The 23,372-nt window shown below is 32.6% G+C and overlaps 1 protein-coding gene and 1 pseudogene across 1 annotated transcript; both read left to right on the plus strand.

The window, feature by feature from the left end:
• Positions 1-754: 754 nt before the first annotated feature.
• On the plus strand, positions 755-23,192 carry LOC120195240 (F-box protein At1g78280-like). The gene is made up of 18 exons (XM_039197310.1): positions 755-766; positions 2,812-2,821; positions 17,239-17,394; positions 17,494-17,604; positions 17,702-17,757; positions 17,860-18,002; positions 18,203-18,400; positions 18,529-18,728; positions 19,007-19,106; positions 19,207-19,782; positions 20,206-20,328; positions 20,746-20,826; positions 20,907-21,238; positions 21,335-21,589; positions 22,042-22,126; positions 22,243-22,453; positions 22,592-22,751; positions 22,843-23,192. The coding sequence occupies exons 3-18, from the start codon at positions 17,243-17,245 to the stop codon at positions 22,979-22,981; spliced, it is 2,922 nt and encodes a 973-aa protein (XP_039053241.1). The 5' UTR covers positions 755-766; positions 2,812-2,821; positions 17,239-17,242; the 3' UTR covers positions 22,982-23,192.
• On the plus strand, positions 7,157-9,757 carry LOC120195241 (annotated as a pseudogene).
• Positions 23,193-23,372: the final 180 nt, after the last annotated feature.

Here is a 23,372-nt window from a genome sequence, read left to right on the forward strand (position 1 = left end):
TTTTATTAGGAATTAAGGTTGGGTTAAAATATTATCTTTAGTTATTATTATTTTATTAGGAATTAGAGTTAAGACATGTTTAGTTTATTATTATTTTATTCATTAGTTATCTAAGGCCTTTAGAACTCAGCCCCTATATAAAGGAGGCTTCATTCAACTTTGTAATTGAAGATTTCTTTGATTAATAATACAACGAGAGTTCGTTTTTGCAAGTGCTGATTGCCTTGTGCCTTCGAAGCTTCTTCTCCTTGAGTTCTTTCAAGTTCTTGTGAGGGAGATTAATCTTCACACTCCAATTTGCCTTTTCATCGCGACTAGGAGGGTTAGTTAGAGCCACATTATCGTGTTTGCCTTTTCATTGCGATTAGGAGGGCTCGATAGGACACTTATCCATCTATTTTCCACAAATCCATCCTCACCATCATCATCTTTATCGTTCACCTTCATAAGGAGATCTTTTGATTTCTTAGTTATCTTATTTATTTTCAATTTCTTTATCTTTTGTTTATCTTGTTCTAATATTGTTTCTTATCTTGTTTTCAGCACCTCAAAGAAACCCTAAAAGAACCCTAGCTATTACTGCCACCTTCTCTATTCATTCATCATTGTTCTTCATCGAGTCTAGAGATTTCTAGGTTTGATTCTTCAATAAGAGCAACGTTTATTAACCCGCCACCGCTTCCCTATCAATCAACGTAATAACAAATAAGTGTCATCTTAATCAATCATCACGATATCTAATTCAACTCTAAGAAGAAGAAAAAGAAAACAACGGCTAAATAATTGAATACTTATTAGAAAATAGAGGAAAACGTGCATAAAATTAGAGAATGTATCGTAAAGATAGATTTATTAAAAAAAAGGATATGATATAAATAGTTTAATATTTTTTATGTTATATTATTGTATTACATATTTGTCTTGACATGATATTGATTGTAATTGACATTAAATTAGTGTCGAATAAAACCTAAGAAATCCAAGTTAACATGTAATTTTATCCATTAATCATGTTTAAAAAATTAACAATTGAATAAATTAACATATTATTTCAAAGAGTATGATCTATATGACTGAAAATTGTTATTCTAAAAATATTTTAATTTTTAAAAAGTTAAGATTGTACATTAGCTAATATCAATATGAAGAAGAAAAAAATGTTTGTTCTTTTTTTTACTTCCGGTTTTAAGGTTTCGTCCTGGTTAATTCAGATCGATCCGCGTCACACATTTAGTTTTGGTGAGTGAGTCTCCCAAAGGAGATTTTCTACGTACACACTGCTCAAACTTGAGACCCGCTTAAGTGATATAAAGATGCTTACCACTTAAATCAACCCATAGATAAGTTGTTTAGATTTCTTACAAGTGTTTGATAATAGGGTTTGTCAAAGCTCATTCATCAATTCCAATTATCCATAATTATTATTCCATTAAGCTTATAATCTATACATTAATAAAACTAAAAAATCATTTTTAACATGTATATGTTTATATGAATTATACCATAACCCATGATCACATAATAAATTTCTAAGAATTATATATTTTTTTAACTTCTTAAAAGCTGAATTCTTTACTGCCTATTACTTAATAAGAAAAAATCTTATTGATTATTAAGTACAATTAAAACTATATTTTTTCATACATTACAAATTAGGATTAGAGGTTATTTTTAGAGATTAAACCCTAGACTTTGAAGTGTTAACTCAAAATTTGAACAAGTTACTCTTTTAAATTGTTGGCGTTAAAATTGTTTATGAATATACTTTGTCACCTAACATTTCAGGGTCGTTTATAATATATATATATATATATATATATATATATATATATATATATATAGGGATAGAATCTTGTTACACAATGTAAAACTCTTTTAGTTTTACACAGATATAAAACCGTTGGATAAGTAAAAATAGATGGATGAGATTAAAACCTTAATTAACCAACTTAGTATAATTAGGATGCATAAAGAATTGTTTAATTGCATTTCGATTTAAAAAATAAGTCAATGTTTATTTATTAAGGAATTAACAATGTATGTTTTGAATAAATGCCTAGGGTGACCACAGTTGATTCCAAATAAAATCAACATCCTTTGCAAAATCCTACGTCATCATTTCCGAATCCTCAAGGTAATGTTGGTTCATTATTAGTCTTGGTAAACCAATATCCTCTTCAATATTTGCATAAATAGTTAATTTTAAATTTAATAAAACCTCAAATTAAAAATTTCTAATTTTAAATATAGGATAATTGATTAAGTACTAATTTTAAATCGGTAATAGTGGGGGAGTGCTTAAGGTGGAAGATGAAACGTTGAAAAAGTTATTGGTTGCAGTCAAAAGGAATCGAACATTCCTGACCGAATATCTTTACTTGTCAACGAAGAAAGAATTCTGATAAAAATCTGAGAAAGAATACAGAGAAGATCAGTGCTTCATTGATGGCAGATTTCTGTTCGAGAACCAAACCTTTGATGGGTCAAGTGAGTCGATTGATATTCTAGCGTGGAATGAAGCTTTAAATGACGTAGATGTTTTCGAGGAAAGTCCAAATAATGTTGTCCTTAATGAAGAACAAGGGCTGTCACATCAACCTAGGATAACAACTGGCGTTTCAGATATTTTGGAGTAAGTAAATCAAGTCTCCAGAATTGAAACTAGTGGATGCGGGCTCCTTGAGGTTCCTATCATCGTGGGATGTGGTTTTAATTGCTCAAACCAAGGGGATAGTAGTGGATCGTCAAATGGGAATGGGCTTGACGATCAACCCAACCGGATCTAATATATTTCTAAAGATTATGGGCTTTTAGAAATCTCTATTGGGCTAACCAAGGCCATTATTTGAAGCCCAATTGGAGTGGTGACAGTACCCACTGTTAATGTACAGCCCTAGAGACCAGTCGAATTAAAATTTCCTCAATTTGGAGCAAGTGCAGTGGGTTTGCTTCCGGGGATGTCTTAAATAAGGCGGATTAATATACAACTAAAAAACGACGTCACCAAAAGCTTAATAAGATAATTAATAAATTCGGTAAAACGCTACTTATTATGTTGACAGACTCATAATGTTGTAGGTAGAAAACATGAAAAACTATTAAAAATTTTTATTATTATCTTTGGTTAAAATTGTTAAATTTAAATTCTAAATAATATTTTATAAAATATATAAACAATCAGATAATTTTTTATGTAAATGAAATTATTAAATTAATATTGTAGGTAGAAAACATAAAGTACTATTAAAAATTTTTGAAACATAAATTATATAACTTTCAACAAAGTATCGATACATGTACAAAAAGTATCGATACTTTCAACATATACGGTAGTTCTTTACCGGTTTTGTCATAATGAAATTGGTTTTTTCATATTTTTACCTGTTATATTGTTATGTATTAATACATTTTTATAAAGTATCGATATTTTCAACATATCCGGTAGCTTTTTACCTGTTTTGTCATAATGAAACTGGTTTTGTCATATTTTTACCTGTTATATTGTTATGTATCAATACATTTTTATAAAGTATCGATAATTTATAGGTGTTATTACTGCTTTTCTTTTAAATTTCAAAAATATCGATACTTATTTAAATAGAATCGATACTTTCAACATATCTGGTAAGTACTTTAATGTAATAGGCAGCGTCTATTATTTTTTACCGTTTACATTATTAGAAACCTTCAAAAAAACCGGTAGGTATTTTAATATAATAAGTAGCGCATATTTTTTTACCGTTTACATTATTAACAGTCTTCAAAAAAATCAGTAGGTATTTTAATGTAATAGGTAGCACCTATTTTTTTTACCGTTTACATTATTAATAACCTTAAAAAAAACCGGTAGGTATTTTAATGTAATAGGTAGTGCCTTTTTTTTACTGTTTACATTATTAACAACCTTCAAAAAAAACCGGTAGGTATTTTAATGTAATAGGTAGCGCCTATTTTTTTTAACATTTACATTATTAACAACCTTAAAAAAACCGATAGGTATTTTAATGAAATAAGTAGCGCCTATTTTTTTACCATTTACATTATTAACAACCTTCAAAAAAATTGGTAGGTATTTTAATGTAATAGATAGCATCTATTTTTTTTACCGTTTATATTATTAACAACCTTAAAAAAACTGGTAGGTATTTTAATGTAATAGATAGCGCCTATTTTTTTTACCGTTTACATTATTAACAATCTTAAAAAACGGTAGGTATTTTAATGTAATAGGTAGAGCCTATTTTTTTACCGTTTATATTATTAACAACCTTAAAAAACCGATAGGTATTTTAATGTAATAAGCAGCGTTTATTTTTTTTACTGTTTACATTATTAACAACCTTCAAAAAAAATCTGTAGGTATTTTAATGTAATAGATAGCGCCTATTTTTTTTTACCGTTTACATTATTAGCAACCTTCAAAAAAATCGGTAGGTATTTTAATGTAATATGTAACGCCTATTGTTTTTACCGTTTACATTATTAACAACCTTCAAAAAATCGATAGGTATTTTAATATAATAGGTAGCACCTATTTTTTTTACCGTTTAAATTATTAACAACCTTAAAAAAAACCGATAGATATTTTAATGTAATAGATAGCCCCTATTTTTTTTATCATTTATATTATTAACAACCTTAAAAAACGGTAAATATTTTAATGTAATAGGTAGCCTATTTTATTTTATCATTTACATTATTAGCAATCTTTAAACAAACTGATAGGTATTTTAATGTAATATGTGTCACCTATTTTTTTTACCGTTTATATTATTAACAATCTTCCTAAAAATCAATATATAGTTTAATATAATAAGTAACGTTTATTTTTTTACCGTTTATATTATTAATTATTTTTAATCGATCACTTATTTAACATATCACCATTTTTTAACCGTTTTTTAACCGACTTGTGAACTTCCTCTTCTTTGCTTCTGGCTCCATCAAAGATTATGAGAAATAAAAAGCGATCTAGTAGAGCTTCAAAAAATAATGGAAACAAAAGGAGCAGGAACCGGTGACTTGGAAAGAAGGAAAAGGGTAGTAGAGCTGTGGTGTCAAATGCGAAAACAATACTTAGTCCCAACTGTGGAAATAACCAAGCATCCATTTTGGAAGCAGAGATAACATACACGTTGAGAGAATCCCTTAGAGTGGTTTTCAAAGAACCTGCCTCTCTGGTCGTAAAGAAACTTTGAGAGATCGAAGATAGAGAGACTATGAAAAAAAATAAAGGTTAGGGTCTGCTTTCTTTGTTCATTTTTGTTATGGGTTTAATCAATTTTTTATGAATTTTGTGTTACTGAGTTGGAATATAAGAGGTTTGGGGAAGAAAGAAAAAGTGCGAGCAATTTGTCGGGTACTAAAATACAACAAAGTTCGTGTTGCTTTTCTTCAAGAAATAAAGCTACCCACTGAAAAACCTTAGGTCTTAAGGCGTGCGTAGAGTTGTTTTTTTTGGGGAAATTGTAAATTCTCCTACTGATGGGTCGTCTGGAGGATTAATTTCAATGTGGGATCCAAATATTTCGGTGTTAGTAAGAGATTAATCTACCAAAAAGTGGTGGTTCTGTTGGGTAATTTAATCGTTTATAACTTGCAAGTTGCCCTGATCAATGTTTCTGCTCCGATTGTTGATGGTGAAAGGCTTGATTTTTTTAATCAACTAAACGAGCTTATTGAGGGGTTGGGTGTCCCCATTATAATTGGAGGGGATTAAATATCGTTATTAATGATGTGGAGAGGTTCAGGTCCAATGAAAATAGGAGGCACATGAGATTGAATGTTGACTTTATATCGGATAAAAATCTGGTGGATCTACCTTTGTCAGGGAGCTCTAATACGTGATTCAAAGGAGGCGAATCTGTATCTTCCAGTAGACTAGACCGTTTTCTTATCTCTGCCGAAATTTTTAGCAAGCTTCCACATCTGAGCCAATCCACATTGGCAAGAAGTCTTTCAGACCACAACTTGATAATTTTAAGGGAACAAGTCCGTTGTTGAGATGAAGACCATTCAAATGGTTTTCAGTTTTCACTCTGGGTAGACGATCCTGACTACTCAGACATGACAAAATCAACGGTCTCTTTGACCCAAGGTATGGGCGTTGGTGTTATGTTGAGAAAGGTAAAAGATGTATCTAAATCTTGGGCAATAATCGATCATGCAAAGGATGACGATTCTATTGAAGTGATTGAGGGGAAAAAATGGAAGGTTGGAAGGTTCCATGGTCTCTTCTGGGTACAACCAAGATATTCAGAAGAAGTACGGTTGTTAAATGCAAAATTATGGAAGAAATATAGGATTGAGGAAAGAGACTGGCTTCAAAAATCCATGTTGAAGTGGTTTAAAGAAGGCGATAAGAATATAAAGTTTTTCCATATCTCTGCTGCTTTGCGAGGGAGAGCCAATTATATATCGTCCTTAAGGGTGGGTGGTGTAATGGTGATCAATAAGAAGGATATTTCTTTGGCTTTTGAATTTCATTTTCGGGACAATTTTAATAAAGTGGAGACTGTTGATGCTTCAAATAATGTAACAACTCTCTCTTAAATCGCACTCGGTCTATGGAATGCTTCCGTCACTTTCACTTTCAGCTAAAAAGGATATGAATTTCTTGCGTGAAAGGTGAAACCCAAATGCCTTTGCTCTTGAAACTTTGTTTTTTACAAAGGGTTTCTTGTTCTTCTTTGCCGGCTTTGCTTTTGATGCTTTGGTTAGGTGGGTTGATTGGCTTGATTTTACTGCTTTCGCTTCTTTCTCTTCTAATCCGGTGTTTGAGGCGGATCAACTGAGGCTCTTTTGCATATCAAAAGGACGAAATTAAGGTAACACCCTTTTTTATTTTCTACTTCTTTGGGAAATCTTGAGCAAAAGAACGAAACTTTTATACTTTGGGTACTTAGTGTTCCATCTTTATGCGATTTCCAAACCATGGAACTACACCATTTCTGGGTTGGTTCTTAGATCTATGTATAAACAGTAAAATTTTCGTTTCTTTCACTCTGCATATTAGTTTTAATTCCAATTGACAAGTTTATTATGCTTTGTTTCTCTGTTCCTTTCCTTTATTTCTCAACTTTTTTTGGATCTAAAGAATGGCTTTAATTTTCTTTCTTAATACCATGATCATCTCTTTCCTCAGTGTGTACAGTATTCTACTCTGAGTTGTGCTTTTTCTTGCCTGTCTTTCTGTTTTTAACTTGGCATAAAAAGAAATTCCTTTGGTGAAGTTGTGTTCTGTGTCCATAAGCGTTTGTGTAGCATCTTAATTTGCTAAATCTCTCAATTACTGCAGTAAGCTATGTTATTCAAGAACTCAGGTATAATCATCTATTTTTACCTCTCTTTTTCCTTTTTATATCATATTTGCTTTTAATAATATTGGAGTTCTTATTGTATTTTCTTTTTCCCCATCATTAACCTCAAATAAGATGGAAGAGCAATGCGACTATCAACACTGGGATGAACCGACACCGGATGCATTGGGGCAAATTTTCAGCAACCTGTACTTACAAGAGATACTTACAGTCATTCCCTGTGTCTGCAAATCTTGGAGAGCGGTAGTGATGGATCCATATTGTTGCCAAGAGATTGACATTGAAGAATGGAGCAATGGATGCCAACCGGACCATCTTGATCGGATGCTTCAAATGCTCGTCACTAGAAGCAGTGGATCTCTTCGCAAGTTATGTGTGTCCGGCCTTCAGAATGATACGATTTTCTCGTTCGTCACAGATAAGCAAGTTCAACTGCCCTTAACCATTTTGGTAATTGCCTTCGCCTGTAATGTAATGAGTCTTGTCTCATTTATGACATCATTTTTCCTATCATTAATTCTTGTTTTCTTGATTTATTGAGTGATATTATAGTAATATATGGTTTGGTTTTGGTTAGTCTTACATTTACTGGTTTGAACAGCAATTTCAGTGTTCGCTATAAGATTTCCGATGAGACATTTGTAACTTCTTTAAGAAACACGGGATCACATTTTTTTATCTTTAAGGGTGTGTTTGGTTCACAGAATGTAAGATTACTAGTGGGAATATAAGATTACTAGAGAATAAGATTACTGGGAATGTTGTATTTTGTGTTTAGTTAGCTTAGCATGAATGTAAGATTATCGTGTTTGATTAAAGGAATAAAAGATTATTGGAATGTATATTTGACCAAATTGTCCTTATTATATATTTAATTTTTTAACAAATTGAAAAAATATTTATATATTTTCTTTAAAAAATTTAAATTCATAAAATTTATATAATTTTTTACAAAATTGAAAATATAAAAAGGTATAATGAAAGAGTAAAATTTTATTTTAATTATAGATTTTTTTTTGTAAATCTAAAATAGTTTAAGAATAAATTTGTAATTTAACCTTCGTAGAATTTTTATTATTCAATGACAGAAGAATGATATTTTTGAAAAAAAAATTAAGGGCATTTTAGTCCAAAACGCCGGTAATCAAACAATACAGAAGAAAATGGAAGTAATGACATTTTCGGTAATATACCCCAAAAAATCCACTATTTGTAATCTTACATTACCGGGAATGAGATTCTCGGGCTAACCAAACGGGAGAATGTGGATTCCATTCCCATGGGAATCCCACATTCCCCCATCCAAACGCCCCCTAAGGGATCATTGTTTAAGGGAATCTTTTAACTGATATCTTATGTTTTTTTCCTAGTGTTGGTTCCCTTCGGTCCTTGCGACTGCCAAGAAGTGAAATGAGTGATTTAGTTGTTGAAAAATTGTTAGTTTAAGACATAGTTACATAAATCGCTCAATAGCCCACGATTTACGTACTGTACGCTGCGATCCAAAACGCGGTACGAACGCGTTCCAGGTCGTTTCAAAATTGCGATTTGGTACGAAAGCTTATACGATCCAAAATTGACTTTATGAGTTTATGTAATTTGTTTTGAGTCTTTTGACTTTTGAAGTGTTAAATTTGTTTTGAACTTTAAAGTATTGAAGTTACTGAATGAAATCTATAATAGTTACTCTAAGATATTTGAAATCTTGAAGTTACTTATAAAATTTGATGTAGAAAAACAACAACCTAAGAAACTGGTACATCATACCAATTTATATGGTACATCGTACCGGAGCGATCTGAAATGAGCCTACCCCCTCGTACCGAATTTTAGGGACCTAGCAAATTGCGATCCCATTCGACGTTCCCGTACCGGAGCGTACCGCGATCCATGTGACTATGGTTTAAGATTGGTGCCCGTGCTTTAGAGGCCATTGGAAAGCACCGTAAACTGCTAGTTAGTTTGTGCCGCAACATGCACCCGCTGGATGCAGCAGGCAAACTCTCACAGGAAGATGAGGCGAATGCCATAGCTGCTACGATGCCTAGCCTCAAGCACCTCGAGATGGCTTATCATCTTATCAGCACCTCAAGTGTTATGATAATCCTATCTAGCTATCCCCAGCTAGAATTTTTTTATTTAAGAGGTTGTTGGGATGTGAAACTCGATGATCAATTCGTGAAGGAAATGTTCCCGAAATTGAAGGTTCTAGGACCTCTGGTCATGGACTGCTATGAGAGGGGTGATTGCTCTGACTTCTCAGACAGTTTCAAGTATTTGGCCTGGGAGTTTGAAATGGGCAACTATGATGATGATGATGACAATGACATTTTTGATGAAATGTGGCATGGTGAAGGAAGACTGGACGAACTTGAACTGAGATTCTATGAAGGAGTCGGCGGTGATGCCAAAATGATGGTTGGCCACCATCTCCATAGGTTCTAGATATATCGAAATTCTGAATATGAAAAATGAAACCATGTATTTCTATGTTTGAATGTGAAGTTAGAATTTGTGTGAGTTGTTCTTCATCATCTAAAGAATGCCTTTGTATAGTGTAGAATTCATGGATTGTCTCCTGCATAAATAAGACTTTGGCATGCTAAGATGAACGAGGATCCTGTTGGATTTATAGGGGAGATGGGGCCACTTGTTTAGGCATAAATGGCAGTTGAAATCAAAGGTGTTTGTACGGGTGAATCAATTAGTATTGTAAAACAATGATATTTGCCTTTGATGTAACCCCCTCATACCGATGCGAGTAACCCGATCTGATCTGGAGCGTCACATTAGGGCCACCGGAGCGACCCACTATAAAAATAGCGGAAAATTTAAAACTTTTATGAAAACATGTAACTCATAAAATGATTTAACAATATGCAGAAATAAAACAGATTTTTAGTCTCGTATATAAAATAAAATACAATTACATGCCCCTAATCACATGTAACATACTCTGCAATAACACCGGAAGAACTCCCTTACTGAAGTCGATAAGTGTACTGGTACAATTCTTCTAACCTGCAATGATGAATAATATAATGACCTTCGGAAAGCTCAGTAATACAGAACTACCAGATGATGCTGAAAAGCGTATAGATACAGATAAACAAATATTTCCTTATTTGTTCAGATATTTACATATTTTTAGGCTAAGCTGAGATCCCATTGATATCTCAGGTAGTAACAGATAGTATTCAATTCAAATGTAAATATTTGGGATGTTTAGGTTTAGGATAACAGAATAGGTTATCTAGTGTGTTCCCGTAAAACCAGTAAAAAGATATAGATCTTTTAAAACATATATATATATATATATACCCTATCTGTCACGAACAAAATGTGTAGGTTCCCTAGAACCATACAACCCGTCACGAACAGTAAGACCCTGAGCACAAAGCCGAGGAACCTGAAAGTATTCTTCTTCCAACAATACCCCCCAATAAAACATGTTCTGTCTGTAAACGGATATATCAAAAATCAAAACACAATTCAGGTCAAGTATCAGATCAGAATCCAGGTCATGTATCATATCAGAATCCATGTCAGTATCAGATTAGAATTCAAGTCATATATCATAACAGAATTCAAATCGGAAATCAGATAAAATATTCATATGATTAGAGAATACACCAGAGTTTACGGATATTATTTAGAGGTACTGGATAATCTTATCAGGCAAAGAAACACAGATCTTCAGTATGTCGATAGAATGTTGGAATTTAGAATCATTATTGGAAGAGATTAATAACTGATGGAATCATCAGTTATTCAGAATAAGACTTGAGCTCATAAGGAATAAATGAAGGTTCATGACATTTACAGTCTGTGTCGATCTATCGGATTATCGAAATAACCCAAGCTGAACAACTTCTAGAACTAATACATGTTGACCGGTCTATTCGTTGTCCTTCTAAGTATTCACTCTTTAATACCAACAATTATTGTTCATAAATCATCTTTGAGTCATCGCTAAATGAATCTTCCAATGGTCTTTATTTTATTTCCTTACTTCAACGATAACTTGAAATGCTGACGTACTTGATTTTTTGTTCATAACCCATAGTAATTGTACACTATATAAACTCATCAGAGTTTCCAGACTTATCCAAATCACTTACTAAATCCTCAGTCATTGAGGTTACCTAGCTCATTTAGCAGTTAAATCCATTCTAGTTATTTCGGAGTTTTTCAGATTAATTTGGATGTCTCTGAATTTCGGATACATATTGTACTTTTGTTCTGTTCAGTTCGGTCTTCGTGGTTGATTTGTCGAACAAATATACAATTCTTAGTATTGAATGCGATCTAGAGTTGAGCTGAGTTGAGTTGAATACTTCCAAAATTATCATCGAGCCAAACTTGAGTAGACGAACACTCATTCAAGTAATATCTGTGCAGATCAGGTACTGATGTATCATTAATGTTGATCAATTCACTTAGGTTGTAATCCATAACTTTTAAGGGTAATACAACATCCATATTTACTTGGATTCCTTAATTAATCCAAAACATTTACTTAGTCTAGACCATAAGGGTATTTTGGTCATTTTGGTGTTCAGTTTTATTCCATTCATTTTAGAGCTCGAGGATATCCAATCATTCATGAGCTTAGTAATATTCTTGGGTCATTTTCATTCCAGGGGTATTCCGGTCATTTTACAGATTCAGTGTATTTCAACCCTTCCTTTCATACGATCTTATTATTTAATTCAAACGTGTCATCTTTTCCAAACATTTCGAATAATTCTGAAAAAAGAGCACCCTCGATAATTTATTCTTAACTCGGAGATTTTCAGGTCAATTGCCTTATCAAAAGTTACAAACATGTTATCAGGAATTTTCTATACAAAGACAGAATCTTAACAATTAAATCTGTAATTTATCGGATCAAGTATAATCCTTAAAGTACTTTCTCATTCAGGGTCAACTCGGATTATTTTTACACTCAATGGTATTTTCGTTATTTCTTAACTAGATAACTTTGCTATTTACTCTTAACGAAAATAATTTATAATATAGAGATCCTATGATTAATTGCTTTCTTGAACATTCTCTGATCTTGAAATGATTCCCTTAACAACTTCTAGTATCTTGTACAAACCACCTTGAGGTTAAAAACCAAATATCCAAATTTTCTAAACAAAACTAGCATTTCTTATGCACATATGAAATTTTATTGAATCAATATGTCTTTAAAAATCCTTTATCCAACTTCTATGGTCAAATCTTGTCTTTTAACAACATAAGAGTATTTTCGTAATTTTACCATATCGGGGTATTCTCATCTAAGTACATTTAACATGTAACCTTTAATGACATATATTATACGCTACAAATCCATGATAATTCCTTTATCACTAATCATATAACTCATAATTTAATTCCAACAATCCATCAATTTCTTATATTAATCATCTGAACTATAATCAGTTACCGAATTTTTATCGTATTCAGATCGAGTGTAGCAATTAATCAACTCCACAAAAGCGAATAACATTATCTTATTCAAGCATTTACCAATATCAACATGTTTCATAAAGCATAAAGATGTAGTAAAGTATAATCTCGATTTTCGTATCATACTGATCGATCATATAATTTCCATTCGAATGTCCTCGATCTTTAATTTAACTTCCAATAATTCCTCTGATATATAACAATAGAAATTTCATAAAAAACGGAGCTTAATTTCCGAAAAATGGATCGAATCAGTGATAAATCAATGAAAACCAGCTTATTGGGTTCGAATTTGGCGAAACGGACCCCAAAAACGGATTCAAGACGTCAAAAAACATAAAATGTTTTTTTCAAAAATTTTGACTTTTCAGTCAAAGTCGACGGTGGTCACGGACAACGATTTTACGCAAATATCACCCTAACAGAAATTAATTACATATTAGGCACCATTCTAAAAATATTTACAAAACTAGCACCCGAGTTTTTTATCTGCAGTCAGGACTTCCCCACGGGCAGGAGGCGGCGCGTGCAGCGTCGTGGGGTGTCCAAAAATTCCAGAAAAAATTTCTAAAAATTATTTTAAGGCATTTTGAGACACTTACTAAGCTCGGTTCACAATTTTGAACGGCGGAGAGCTCGATTCTGGAGCATCGAAAACTTTGACTTCCACACCACTCCACGCGCCGGCGACGACAGAGAAACGGAGAACATCGGTTGACTCGGAACGATGCAAGGAACACGATGGTGCAAGAGTTGTCGAAAACGGATGGTCGGATCGACGTGAATCGAAGGAAAACCAACGAAAATTGAGTTAAAATCGACGATACTTCCGATTGAAATTAACGACAATCGATGTTGATTCACGACGAAAGGCTTGAGGGGCTTTGTTCATCGGTCGACAACGAACACGATGGTGGTTTTAGTTCGTCAAATAGAGGTCGGACGGTGAGTAGATCGAAGAGGAAATAAGGGTTAACGGGGGAGGAAAAACTAAGAAAATCTGCAGAAAACACACGGGGAGGGGTTATAATTTATCCCATAAAAAATGGATAAACCATGAGTTTAGTCACTGAATTTCCTGCACTTTATAAAATGGTCTGTCAACTTTGAAAATTTTCAATTTAATTCTCAATTTTCTTCCCAAAATACCAATTAAATCCACCACTTTATAATTCTAAAATTTAGCCCCTAAATTAGGATGTTACATTTGAGCTCACATTCCAAGTACGGTGATACCAAAAAGAATTTAACAAAAATAAGGATACCTTACGTATTAATTCATCTAATGACTAAACACTCCAGTTTTGTTTTGATTACTTAACTTTTTTTCAAAATCATAATTAAAGTTGCATTTTAGTTATCAACGTGTTTGGTTCAAGTGGTAAGTAATTTGATATCGTTTAAGTAGGTATCGAGTTTGAGTCATTGTGTATGTAGAAAATTATCGTTTGGGGATTCTTCCACCAAAATCAAGGTTAGATGTGCGACACGAGTCGATCTGGAGTAGTCAAGACAAGGCCTTGTGGATCGGGAGAACAACAAAAAAAGTTACATTTTGGTTTTATCTTGATCACTCGTTAAAAAATAATAGTGATATTGACGTATCATCATAAGATAATATTATGTGATCATTAAAAAGTGAAAAAACTATTACATTAATAATTCTATTTTTAACGATAGATAATCGAAACAGAATCAAAATATAATATTAAGTATGATTTTGAAAAAATATAATCGGATAATTAAAACGAAATCGTTAAAATAATTAAGTGACTAATGCAAAATTTATCCTATAACAAAAATGAAATTGAATCTAAATGATTTTATAATATAAAGTTATTTATTAAAACATTAGGGGTTTAAATATAAAATATTAATTCAAATAATAAAATATATTATTTTTAGGGTCCACCAAATCAAAGCAACCTTTGAAAAATAAATTATATCACTATATAAATCCGATACATAAACAATTAATTGTAAGATTAAGATTTGGAATTATGGTTAAGGACATCAAAACCTAGTGAAGTCGCATGTAAATGTAATCATGTGACTCTGTCTTTGGATCTCATTATTCACTACTTTATTATATTTTCAAAAATCGGTGTTCCCTTGTCCACTTACTCTATTATATAATAATATAATTGTATTTCATAATTACAATTTACTAAATAAATAAATTTTACTCGGACCTTTAAAGTTTTTTTTATTGAATTGGGTAATTACTGTTCAATAATATTTTTTAACCATTTGATATTAAATATTCACACTTTTGATATTCCTCGTGCTCTCGAATCCACGACCTCAAAAAATAACAATAATTCTTTTACTATTAAAATCACTCGATTCTTACTTATAGCTTTAAAGTTAAAATGAGTAATTTTTTTATTCCTTGATATTCATATTATTTCTTCCTAGTGTACCATCTTTACTCTAAAGTCTGAATTGGTTTTCAATAGGATGTACTTTTGTTCAATTCCGTTTTTAATAAAAGATAGTCAATTTGTATCACGTGATTTTGAAAATAAAATTAAAATCAAATCAAATGAAATAAAAAAAATTATTTGATTTTAAACTTTAAACTATTTATTATTTTTTAAACTCGATATCTAAAAAAACAAATTTTAAACTTAAAATTAGTGTAAATATATAAATTTAAATTCACAAAAACGGATTTTGTTAGTTTTGAATTGTATGTGATAATTATAATGTAATATATTTATTCAAAACTTAACGCGTTTAGTATATTGTTAAAATATAATGTTTAGTTTTTTGTTTCATTTTAGTACCATATTGTTAAAAACTTAACGCGTTTAGTATATAAACTATCAATTTTGGTCCGTTTTAGTGCCTGAACTTTCAGTTTTTTTCAAAATGTAATGTTAAATTTTGAACAATGGTAATAAAATGAAATAAAAAAATAAACTTTAGGTATTTTTGAAAAAAATAAAAGTTTAAGTATTAAAATGGACCAAAACTAATAGCTTAGGTACTAAACATGTAATTTACCCAAAAGTAAAAGACGTTGTATGATTAAAAATGTTTAGATATTAAATATCAGTTTAGATATAACACGTAATATATTCAAAAAATATCATGCATCTATTGCCGAAATAATTTGGATCTTATATCATATAAAGAAACATGTTAAATTTTAATGACATAATTTGATTTTTACTGGTTAGATCTAATATATATGTTTTACATCAGGTCCAAAATAAAGTTTAATATTTAAAAATTATTAAAATGATAGAATGAGATGATTAAATAAAGAGTAAATTACTTGTTTAGTATCTAAATTATCAGTTTTGTTCCATTTTAGTACTTAAACTTTTAATTTTTTTCATAATAATACTTAAAGTTTAGTTTTTTTTCATTTTAATACCCCATTCAAAATTTATCATCAAGTTTTGAAAACAATTGAAAGTTTAGATACTAAAACAAACTAAAAATAATAGTTTAGGTACTAAACGCGTTAAGTTTTTAACATAGTGTACTAAAATGAAATAAAAACTAAACGTTAGGTATGATTTTGAAAAAAAATGAAAGTTTAAGTACTAAAACGGACCAAAATTGACAGTTTATGTATTAAATGTATAGTTTACCCTTAAACAAAATATGATAATTTGAAGATAAGATAAAATTATAATATGTTGAAGTTTGGAGACTAATATAAAATCTGGGCATAGTTTGAGGATTCTTAGTGCAGTTATCTAAAAAGTTAAAAGTAAAAAGAAGTCAAAAGGGCATTAGAGGTCTCTCTACTTTTTAATAAAAATCAATGTGACTATCGTATTATTTTTTTCTGAATGTGATTCTGTAACTTAAAAAATAAATTCAATATGATTTTTTGATCAATATTTCTCATCGTTAACCGTTACGTGCTGATGTGATAATTTAAAGTGTTAATGTGATGATTCATGATATTGATGTGACATTCAATAATGATTAATAACGTAACGAACAACGTGACAAACATATTAAATTGATAACTAAAATATAACAGATAAATTGTTATGTTAACATTGTAGATAATCATATTAATATTGTAAATTACTATGTCAATATTGTTGCAATCAACGACGAAAATATTAATAAAAAATTATATTAAATTTATTTTTTAAGTTAAAGCATCATATTAAAAAATAATAATACAAAGAGCACGTTAATTTTTTTTAAAATACTCGTGCCTTTTTTTTTTCCTAAAAATGAAAGATTAAGCAAGAAGAAACGTTAGAGGGAAGGCGCGTGAGAAATCCCGCGAATGGAACGCGGGAGAACTAGACTGCCTCGCAAAGAAGACGCGGTCGCCACGTGGCAACGCGGCTCCGCGTTGTTTCCAGGCATAATGGTTTAAGAGACAAAACAAAACTATGTCTTCGGTTATCTGTTTGCTTCGATCGGTTCGATCCCCATAATTCATTCCCTCCCAAAAAAACCCAAAAAAAGAACACTTGATATCAATGGAAATTTCTTATGAATCCCAGAATTTACAGCTCAAAGATCGTCGACTCGATGCACTCGGCAACTTCAGCCGGCTCCCTGACGAACTCATCTGCGCCATCTTAGATTACCTAACTCCCTCGGACATAGCTCGTCTCGCTTGTGTCAGCAGGTTTTTATTTTTGCTCCTTAATTTCCCCAATTCCCATATTCTCACATTTTAATCTTCTTCTTTTTTTAATTTATCTTTATTTGGGTTTCAATTTGTTAGTGTCATGTATATTTTCTGCAATGAAGAGCCGCTTTGGATGAGCCTTTGCCTCAAGAAAGTTAACGGTCCACTTCAATACAAAGGCTCCTGGAAAAATACTACTTTGCATTTGTATTTTGCTCTTTGCAATCGAAACTTAATTTCTGTTTTTATATTTGTTTTAATTTTCCATTTTAGTATCTAATTTCGTGGTTTCTTTATAATGCAGAGAGTCATTGCCGAATGAATGTATTGCCTACAAAAGAAAACCATTGCAGTTTGATGGTAACTAACCTTATGTTTTTGTTTTTCGTGAAAATAAGTACTAATTTTATTTGAATGATTGTATTGATTTGAGAAATTGTTATTTTCAATTTTTGGGTGTAGGATTTAGCTCTTTCTTCTTATACAAAAGATTATATAGGTGCCATACTACATTAGACGGGTTTGCTTTCGACAAAGGAAATGTTGAAAGACAAAATGAGTTGTCAATGGAACAGTTTGATCAGGAATATGATGCGAAAAAACCGGTATGGTCTATATAATTTATGTTTGCTTTTAGTAAATTGCGTTGAACTCACTACTGCTGCTAATGATATGCTATGGTATACCAGAGAAATTAGTCCTTTGTTGAGTATTTAGAAGAAATCAGTTGCATTATATCTGTAAATGAGCCACTGCATAACTACTTGTGCTTTTTGGATGGGGTTCTTGCCTATTCACATTCCAGGTTTTGCTCACTGGATTGGCTGAGCATTGGCCTGCTAGGAATAATTGGACGATTGACAAACTACTGCTCAAATATGGAGATTCAGCATTCAAGATTTCTCAAAGAACCCCTGGAAAAGTTTCAATGAAATTCAATGATTATGTATCATACATGAAAGAACAGCATGATGAGGACCCTCTTTATATTTTTGATGAAAAGGTGAGCCTAGGGTAGGAATAGCATTCATACAGTTTTGTGTATATGTGCGTTTCTTTTGCAATGGGAGCATAATGGAATAATGCCCTTTTTTAGAAAACTTGAAAGTACTTTGATTGGTTGCCATGTAGTTTGGAGAATCTGCACCTGGCTTGTTGGAAGATTACAATGTGCCCCAAATGTTTCAAGAAGACTTCTTTGATGTTTTAGATAGAGATAGTCGACCACCATTCAGATGGCTTATCATTGGGCCAGAGAGGTCTGGTGCCTCTTGGCATGTTGATCCAGCACTTACCAGTGCCTGGAATACTCTTATCTGTGGTCGTAAAAGGTATTTTGAGATATTACCGCTGTGTTTATAAAATGCTTCAATATCGTGGTTTTGGATTTCACATATTGTACCTCATTCAGAATACCCTAGAGCAACTATTTTAAATGTTTTTCTTTTATCCTTTTATTTGACGTTATACTGGTGTCCTTGTTATTGGTTTAGGGTGTACCATAAACTTCCTGATAACTGAATTTCAGCTGCATAAGGTTGTCTCTTTGTTGCTTCATATAGCTGAAATACTACTGTCATGGATGTCATATATCTATTTTTTTGGACAGGTGGGCATTGTATCCTCCTGGAAGAGTTCCTTTGGGTGTTACAGTGCATGTAAATGATGAAGATGGTGATGTCAACATTGATACTCCATCATCATTACAAGTATATAAACTAGGGCCCTCTGCTTGCATTCCTAGTTCTTGTCTCATTTTTCGATGTTATGTTTATTGATTCCCCTGTGTGCATGCGTGTGTGTGTACAGTGGTGGCTTGATTATTATCCACTTCTTGCTGATGAAGACAAGCCAATTGAGTGTACTCAGCTACCTGGGGAGACGATATTTGTTCCAAGCGGATGGTGGCACTGTGTCCTGAATCTGGAAGCAACTGTTGCTGTGACACAGAATTTTGTAAATTCCAGAAACTTTGAATTTGTATGTTTAGATATGGCTCCTGGTTACCAGCATAAAGGAGTTTGTCGCGTTGGATTGCTTTCTCTTGATGAAGGCTGCTTAGAGAACTTGGAGAAGAACATGTCTTGTGACAAAGACAATTTTAATTATTCAGATTTGACAAGGAAAGAGAAGCGGGTTAAATTTCCAAGTTCTCAAGAGAGTGAAAATCACGAAGGAATTGCTGATGGTGCTTCTAAAAGATATAATCTATGGAAACATGGTTTTTCTTATGATATAAGTTTCTTGGCTATGTTTTTGGATAGAGAGAAGGACCACTATACTTCTCCATGGAGCTCGGGCAATTGCATAGGGCCACGAGAAATGAGGGAATGGCTTTCCAAGCTTTGGGTTAGAAAACCGGGAATGAGAGAGCTGATTTGGAAGGTATGTTACATTTCTAATCAAGTCTGTTCATCCCACCAATCTAGTCCTTTCTTTTTCTCCCTTTTCACTTCCAATGGATGAGTTGACTAAGAAAATTGTTATAGAAACCCATATGTTGTAAGAGAGATAAACTAGGAATATACTAAAAAAGGTTGTTTCTGATTGCAAATTGTTGAAAAAGAGAAAAAATATCACATTGATTGTTTAGAAGTGCATGATAAGGAAAATCCTCTGCTGACATCTTTGTATTATTGTGACTGGTTGGTTTCTTCTACCCTAAATGCTCTTTGTGGTGTTTACTATTTTTCCTATTATTATGCTTTGTCCAAATCTTTGGCGTAGGATACAAATGGTGTTCACTATTAATAAAATATCATTTATCTTGTTTTTAACTATTTTTTATTCCTCCTTTAATTGTCTTAGGGAGCATGTCTTGCAATGAATGCAGACAAATGGTTGGAGTGCTTGGTGAAAATCTGCTCATTTCACAATTTGCCTTTTCCCAATGATGATGAGAAGCTTCCTGTTGGAACAGGCAGCAATCCTGTGAGTTCTTTTGTCATTTTCGTTCATTTCTTAAATTCTGTTTTCTTTTACATGTTGGAAGTTAGCGGAACTGATTCTGATAAATCAATTCAAGGATAATACAGAACTTGTCATTACCTTGTTCAGAGGCATGCTTTTCTCTAGAGTCATAATAACCATATTCCATTGGACATGATTAACTTTGATATAAGATCTCAGAGCTTTTTAAGGAATACTAAAAGTTTGTGAATGATTCCTACATAGTGGTCTTCACCAACATGTGATCTGAGTGTTGTTTATTTATTATGTTGATTAGAATTTAGATGTATCTGTTCTTTATGTCAACTGTTTTTGACTAACATTTTTATAAGAGGTCATTTAATCAACATAGATTTATTTTTGTAGTTTTGATTGATTGTTCTAATTCTTCTGCAACAGGTCTATGTCATGGATGAATATGTGGTTAAAATCTTTGTTGAAGAAGGGCTGGAATCTTCAATACACTGTTTAGGCACTGAGGTAGGTGCATGTGCAAATTTATACTCTTCGTGTCTGTGGATCTTTTACATACTGTTAAGTTTTTGTTTCCTTCCATGCAGCTTGAATTCTACAACACTCTTTGTGAAGTTAATTCCCCTTTGAAAAACCACATTCCTACTGTATTGGCTAGTGGAATTCTGCACTTGGAAAATGGATCTTACAAGATTGATTCTTGGGATGGTAAAGAAGTTCCTGATGTTCTTGCAAAGTGCAATTTGATTCCAGAAAAGGGAGGAGGCGATGCTTTCTCTTTCGGTGTACGGAGCAAGAAATTGTTTGAATATAGAAAAGCTGGGTCACCAGAACCTGGACCAGGGAGTTCTGCTGGACCCTCTTGTATCTGGCCTTATCTTATAATGAAGCGTTGCAAAGGAAAGATATTTGCACAGTTGTAAGTATTAATAGTTTGACATGGATCTTAACTTCCAGAATGAGGGATGTGAAAAGAGATTGCTGTTATTAATCTTCCATTTAATTTCTATTGCAGAAGAGATGAACTATCATTGGACGATACGCTTAACTTAGCTTCCTTCTTGGGAGAGCAGCTACAAAACCTTCATAGTTTACCCTATCCTTCCTTTGGTAATTTAACTGTTTCGGATGCTGAACAGGAGTGTTCTTTTGCCAATCGTATGGACATCGATTTTGTCTCCCACAGATTAGATACTCCAGCTGAATGGGAACTCGTTGTGAGAACACTAAGTCGGAAGAAGAAGGATGTTTCCAGCCGCTTGAAAAAATTGTATACCATCTACTAGTAATGATTTTTGTTGATCAGGGTTGACACCAATAATGATTCTATTTAAAATATGTTAAGAGAAAATTTCCTTTCTTTCTCCTAGTTGCAACTGATGATACTGTGTTTGATTCATTGTGTTCGTACTCCATGGTTTAATCTTTCATTTTTCCATGGAACTCATTGCTATGTGATGGGAAATTTTCTCATCACCCTTATCTTTGGGAATACTTTGAGATCAGTTCTCTTAAAACTGCATGTTTGTTATCTAGTTTTGTTATGTCGTCATTCTGCTAGTGTTTCCATAGTATTCCACGGGATAATTTCTCAGATAAAGATTTCTTTCTCTCTCTCTCTCTCTATATATATATAAATGTATGTATATTCACTTTATTTATTTACTTTATCATAGCCTTTAATTATTAGATGCCTCTAAACTTCTACTATGCAAATTGTAGGGGGGATCCAGTTCCTGAGAAGCTGATGGAGAAAGTTGATGCATACCTCCCGGATGATTTCCTGAAGCTGCTTTCTGTATCTGAGGTTTTTCGTAGTCCCACTCTTCTTTTTTCAATATTTCTGGTATTCCCTCTTGATATTATGTTTGGAATATCTTGCACAGTTATACCTAACGCCGTTCTCTATTGATTTATTGATAGGAAAATGGCATGAAAAGAGTTCTTAAGCCTTTGTCGTGGATACACTCGGATATAATGGATGATAATGTTTACATGGAAACATGCTGTCCGTTCAGCAGAAATGGAATATCTGCCGTAACAGATAACGGTTCAGTGAATGGGCATGGTAATGATGGAGAAGCAAAATCATGGCGCGCTAACTACATCCTTGATTTCAGCAATCTTTCTATAGGTAAGCGTACTTTCTTTATATGATTGCATTCCTTGTTCCTATGGCTAAAGCTGTATTCGTTTTTAAATCCTTCATCTCTTTATGAAAGTAGAGAAATCTGATGACATCCATCAAACTTGAATTGGATTTATTCTTCAGGTGATCCCCTTTATGACGTGATACCAATGCATTTGGATATCTTTAGAGGCAATTCATGTCTCCTTAAGCAGTTTCTCCAAAGCTATAAACTTCCGCTGATGCAAAAAACACCATCGCTCAATGCTAGCGATAAGTTCAGACGACTTTCGTACCACGCCATGTAAGAAATAATGAGTTACATTCTTTCCTCGATATCATTTTTGTCAGTTTTTGGTGCCAAAAAAAATCATCTGATTATTTTGTATCTGCAGGTGCTACTGTATTTTGCATGACGAGAATGTATTGGGGGCTATATTTAGTATATGGACTGAACTTACAACAGCAGAATCATGGGAAGAGGTTGAGCAGACAGTATGGGGAGAATTAAATAACTACGAAGGCGTCGCTTGACGTGTTCGTCCAACTCGTCATTTTTCCTAAAACACTTAATCGGATACGTACATGAGGCGTCGTCCTCCAGGTTTATAAAGGACCTTCATTTGGGTCAGGCACATACTTGTATTTGACTAGTCTGAAATCTGAATGACATGATTTGATTCTACCATATGCCTAATATCTGTATGTATGCTTCCGAAGTAAATCTGAGCTATACATGCATGCATCTTGATTTTGGTTCTACATCACAGCATGTCATGTGATTGAGTTGGTAATTCCATTAATTCAATCATGATATGATCGATAATATCCACTTGTTGATTCAATTATAATTCGATCGGTAATGTCCAACATGTTCTAATGGTTCACTCATGTACTGATCACTAAAACCTACTCTGTTGGTTCT

This window comes from Hibiscus syriacus, unplaced genomic scaffold, assembly GCF_006381635.1.
Source record: "Hibiscus syriacus cultivar Baekdansim isolate YM2019G1 unplaced genomic scaffold, ASM638163v2 tig00117010_pilon, whole genome shotgun sequence".
NCBI lineage: Eukaryota > Viridiplantae > Streptophyta > Magnoliopsida > Malvales > Malvaceae > Hibiscus > Hibiscus syriacus.

Bases quoted from the DNA above. Each gene is read 5' to 3' on its own strand.
- LOC120195240 (XM_039197310.1), top strand. From the start codon at position 17,243: ATGGAAATTTCTTATGAATCCCAGAATTTACAGCTCAAAGATCGTCGA. The intron at 21,239-21,334 runs GTAAGTATTAAT...TTTCTATTGCAG, and splicing joins GGAAAGATATTTGCACAGTT to AAGAGATGAACTATCATTGG. The intron at 21,590-22,041 runs GTATACCATCTA...TGCAAATTGTAG, and splicing joins TCCAGCCGCTTGAAAAAATT to GGGGGATCCAGTTCCTGAGA.